Source organism: Cariama cristata, unplaced genomic scaffold (genome assembly GCF_000690535.1).
Source record: "Cariama cristata isolate BGI_N322 unplaced genomic scaffold, ASM69053v1 scaffold21992, whole genome shotgun sequence".
NCBI classification, from domain to species: domain Eukaryota; kingdom Metazoa; phylum Chordata; class Aves; order Cariamiformes; family Cariamidae; genus Cariama; species Cariama cristata.
In genome coordinates this window covers 12189-17126 of record NW_009605855.1, presented here as the reverse complement: position 1 = coordinate 17126, position 4938 = coordinate 12189, and the positions used below count along the sequence as shown (strand labels likewise).

General features: G+C 47.0%; 1 protein-coding gene across 1 annotated transcript in view; it reads left to right on the top strand.

Annotated features, from left to right (window-relative positions):
• Positions 1–220: 220 nt before the first annotated feature.
• IGSF11 (immunoglobulin superfamily, member 11) overlaps positions 221–4938 on the top strand; it is a gene marked incomplete at both ends in the record, with an annotated part of 4980 nt that continues 262 nt past the window's right edge. The window contains 6 exons of the mRNA XM_009696159.1: positions 221–384; positions 1615–1822; positions 2562–2717; positions 3717–3839; positions 4071–4221; positions 4916–4938. The exon at positions 4916–4938 is cut by the window's right edge and continues 262 nt beyond it. Coding sequence (XP_009694461.1) covers positions 221–384; positions 1615–1822; positions 2562–2717; positions 3717–3839; positions 4071–4221; positions 4916–4938 — 825 coding nt within the window. The remainder of the gene's footprint in view (positions 385–1614; positions 1823–2561; positions 2718–3716; positions 3840–4070; positions 4222–4915) is intronic.

Below are 4938 nucleotides of genomic sequence, written 5' to 3'. Positions count from 1 at the left end.
ACTTAAAAGGGCCGCCTGTCTGCATTTACCTGTGAGAAAGATCTGCATGAGAGCAGCCTGATCTGTTGAAGAGGAATTCTTTTTAGCCTGAAGCAATTGGTAAGGTACAGTTGTGTAACAACAGGATGCTGCTGTCATGACCTGCAAGTGTATGGGGCCACCAGCAGTGCTTAAACTGGATGTCCTTCTGAAATGCTTGAACTGGGTGTCCTCTTTCCAGGTCTGGTGTGTCCTCTGGAGGTGTCAGTCAGTTCAGGGAGTATCCAGGTTGCCCGAGGCCAGACAGCAGTATTGCCCTGCACCTTCACCACTAACGCTGCTCTCACCAACCTTAATGTCATCTGGATGGTCATTCCTCTTTCTAACGCCAACCAACCTCAACAGGTAGGTCCTTTTTTACTGGAGCATGTATTTCTTTGGGGCTTTCCTTTTCCTCGCCCTTTTCGTGCTGACTGGATATAGACCCTTTACAATGCTGAGTCTCTGGTTGTCCCAGAACTTTGTTGTCCCTTCATTGCTGAATATGCTCTCAGGATCTTACATGACTCTGATTTCTTCAGTGCTTTGTTAACTAATGCACATTGTGTCCTTGACTGGATGTGCAATTGGGGCAGGTGTACACAGTACCATATTGCTGCCCTGGACCTCTGGTAGTTTGTGTGTTCAAAAGTGCACAGGAGATGTAATCCAGGTTTTGGTGCACTGGATATGGGATTTGGAGGACCTGGGAGCAGCTGCAGGGTTAAAACTCTGAAATCTATGTAAAATGTGCCAGAACACACGGCTGCCCATAGACTCATCTCCGCTTTTACTTTCCTTTTCACTTTTTCACTGTCTGTTACTTATGCAAGTCCATTCATATGAACATTAGAAAATGAGAATCTATTGTGGTGAGCACAAGAATCATAACCTGAGATCTGCTGGCCTGGTTTTAGCGCACATACTCTGACAGCAGAAGAATGCTATTGCTCTGAAATGCATCTGCCTTGGGTCACACTGCCCCCATCACATTTGGTATTCAGTTGTGAGAACCTGCACTGAAGAGTACTTGCTCCTCAGGGACTTGGTCTGTGTACAGACTGCTATATAAGCTGTCTGACTGGCGAGGGCTGTGCAGGTTCAAGGGTTGCATTGCCTGTCATTTAGTTCATCCCAATGATCTTCAGTAAGCAGTGTCAAATCACAGCAGGATCTTACTGGCTGAGACTGAAAATGATACTGTCCACAGGGTGGATGTTTTCCAGCAAAGTACTCACTGACCTGCAGAGTCTCTGCTTCTGTACATTGATCATGTCCAGATGGGTAACGACTATTATATGAAGCAGGCTGGCATTGCCAATCCAGCCGTGCCAGAAGACCTGGATATGTATCTGGTCTGTTACCTTTGTGAACATTTTTATTGACATAAACCAGGATACAAAGTGTGTTCCCCTTTTAGAGAAAACACCTCTGCTAGGATGGGTCTGCCTGGGGCAACCGTATATTGAGGTCTGGTTATTTAGAGATCCTTTAGGAACTGGTCCTTTCAGCTTTGGAAGCCCATGTTTTGCTTGCTGCTCTTCCTCTTTGCTCAGCTCCTGCAGAGTGTTGTTTTAACCTTCCTTTCTTTTCCAGGTTATTCTCTACCAAGGGGGTCAGATCTTTGGTGGTGCACCCCAGTTCTATGGGCGAGTGGGGTTTGCTGTGACAATGCCAACCACCAGTGCCTCCATCTTCATCAACAACACTCAGCTATCGGATACTGGCACATACCAGTGTTTGGTCAACAATCTTCCCGACCGCGGTGTCAGGAATATTGGAGTGATTGGACTTACTGTCTTAGGTGTGTTTATTGGTATTTCAGGGGAGAGGGGAGGAACAGGGACAAGGGGATCCTCTGTTCCCGATAGTGCATCATTGCAGAGCAATATGGTAGTGTATGCATTGGAGCCCGTGGCCATCCTGTGGTGAGGGATGGGCTGCCTTGTGGGTATTGTGGGAGTTTGTAGGGCACATAGCCTTCATATGCAGGTAGCATATAATGGAGTTTTAAAATATGGTGGAGAGAAATCTTTTGTGGCAGTGTTGTGATGTGGAGTTGCAAAGAAGCATGAATAAAGTATGAGGGCATCCTGGAGCACTGAAGAGACCATAAGAGTTTTGTGCATAACAACAGGAGAAGACTTCAGATCTTTGCTTCCTTTTCATGAAAGCAATTAGTACTCGATGCTGCCTAGGAGTGTATGCCATTATAGGGATATGAAAGCAAAACCCAACCACAGCAAATTTTTTCTGCAGCTCTGTTAGCTCTCACCACCCTTCCTTTCTCAAAAACAGAAATGTTCACCTTTTTTTTTTTTCTCTCTAGGGAGGGATCTAAGAGAACTGGGTCCTGTGAAAGTCAGCAATAGTCTGTAACTTTGATGGGCTGGTGGGTCAGGGATCTTTGTGAATTGTGACCCCTTTGTCAGCTCATGCCAGTGTCCTTGATTTCCTTAGCAGTGTATGTCCAGAAAGAGCCTGCACTCCGCTCTTTGGTCATATTTCCTGATCTACTGTCACCTTCCCCTCTTCTCTTGCAGTTCCTCCTTCTGCCCCGCTATGCAGAATCCAGGGGTCCCTGGACGTGGGCAGCGATATCACACTGACCTGCAGCTCGGAAGAAGGCATCCCTCGGCCAACATACCTCTGGGAGAAACTGGACAATGTTCCCAAGTTGCCCCCAACTGCCACACAAGGTGCTCGTTCTGTTGATTATCCTATTTCCCAGGTAACAGCCCAGGCTTTCCTTTGGCTGAGCCGCCAGAGGTGGCATGGCTCATTGAGTGTCTGCCATCACTTGCATGGTCACTTTATTGGAATGAAGATTCCTAGAGCCCATGGTGGACTAAGTATCCTCCAGTGGCCACTTAAATTCTCATGTTTTTTTGGTACAGAAACATATTCGCCATTGAGGAACAAGGGTCTGGTTGAATGGGAGAGAGAGAACATGGTTGCCAGATGTTAGTATGTGGCTGGAGATTTCAGTTGCCGACTCACCTGCATTTTAAACCAAATGAAAGGCTCATAGATTGGAAACCAAGAGAATGGAGGTGGAATCATCCCAGGAAAATACTGCCAGCTTCTCACACTGACGTCACTGCTCTCCAATAAGTTACTGCCAGAGCTACCTTTCAGATGTGTGTAAAAGCAAGATCCTGATCAGATTGCATATTGCGCAGTCCCATGTCTCATCCATAAGGTTTCTTAGCCTAGATGTCCTGACCAAGTAGTGATAGCTGTACTTTTGCCCTTTATCTTGCTGTATTTTAAGAATATGCAAGCACTTTAGTTTTACATAATTCAGGAATGAGAAAAATTGGCAGAGCAGTGTGTGGGGAGCCCAGGGATGGGAGAGCAGGGATTCTGCAGGGCAGGATTGAATTTAGCAGGTAGATCTGGGTATAGGTAATTGCACATCTCTCTTTCGTCCCTGTTCTCACACAATGCTGAGAGTCCCAAGCTTCATTTGCAGAAATTCATCTATAAGAAGAAAAAGAAACATCTAGTGTAAGCTCCTTAAAACCTAATCTTGTCTCTGTGTGTGTGCATGCACAATGCTTCCTTCTCAAGGTTATTTCCTAATTTATTTTTCTCTTAAGGGTCTCGCACCAAAATTCTCTATTTGCTGGCTTTGCCTTTTCATGGTTTTCCTCAAGGCGGGGAGGGATTTAAACCCTTCTTTTCTCTCTGACTAGACCAAGTCCAGGGCACTGTCACTCTCCGAAATATCAGCACTGTGTCCTCAGGTCTTTACCAATGTGTGGCTTCAAATGCCATTGGAACCAGCACTTGCCTTCTGGACCTGCAAGTCATTGCACGTAAGTATTTTGCCATGGAAGGCTTGGCCACCTGCTTCTGCCTTGCGGCAGTAAAGTGTGTAACCATGTTTGCTGTGAGCCACTATGTGCCCCTCTATCAGAAGATAGTCATGCCCTGGAATGGGGATGTTGCCTTTCTCCCCTCCCAAGCCACGGTAGCTTCGAATGCTAATGGACAGCCACAGCCCAGCCCTGATTTCTTCTCCATTCTCTGTTCAATCGTTCCCACAGCCCACCCCCGGAGTATTGGCCTGATTGCAGGAGCAGTGGCCACAGGTGCCGTTGTGCTTGTTGTTTGCATTGTGTTGGTGGCGGTGGCACTGTTCTACTGGAAAAATAAACACAAAGAAGAGGAAGAGGAGGAGATTCCCAATGAGATAAGGTAAGGGTCAGGGAAAGCTGGCGGCAGGGGACCTCTGATCGCCCAGAAAAAAGCAGCAGCTGGCAGGAAGGCAGTCAGAAATCTCACTCTTGATAGTTCTGGGTGTGTTCCCCTGGGCCAGAGGAAGATATCCATGTTTGTTCAGAAAATGGAGGGAGCAAATGAAGAATGGTAACAACAGATTTTTTTTTCAGTATTGCCTTTATTGAGAGCTTTGAATTGATGTTTTTAGCTCTGTAGGAAAGTGATGTGGTGGGGATCCTGACCCTCAATACCAGACAGTGATAGCTGAAAATCTCTGGAGATACAGCTGTGAACTTCTGTGGTGTTATGGCCAGAGTGTTTCCCTCTGGTAGCTTCCTGAAGCTCCCCTGAGGATCAGCTTCATTGATTGTACAGTCATAGTGACTGCCTGCGAAGTACCAGTGGATGGGACAACCACTGGTTTTGTCCCCCTAAACACACGAGCATGGGTTGTTTGCTGCAGCAGTAGGCACATGGATCAATTAATGTGCATGGAGGTGGGTCCTGCAAAGAAGGATGAGCAAACAGGCCAATGAGTCATGCTGGTTCACTTTGGTGCTGTCCTTCACTTTGAATTGATGGTGTTGACCCCAGCAGGGTGTGGTGGGAGGAGAGTGTTGGGCAAGCGGGGCAGCATCCTCTGTGTGCCCTCACACCCTTTTCTTCCCAGGGAGGACGACCTGCCGCCCAAAT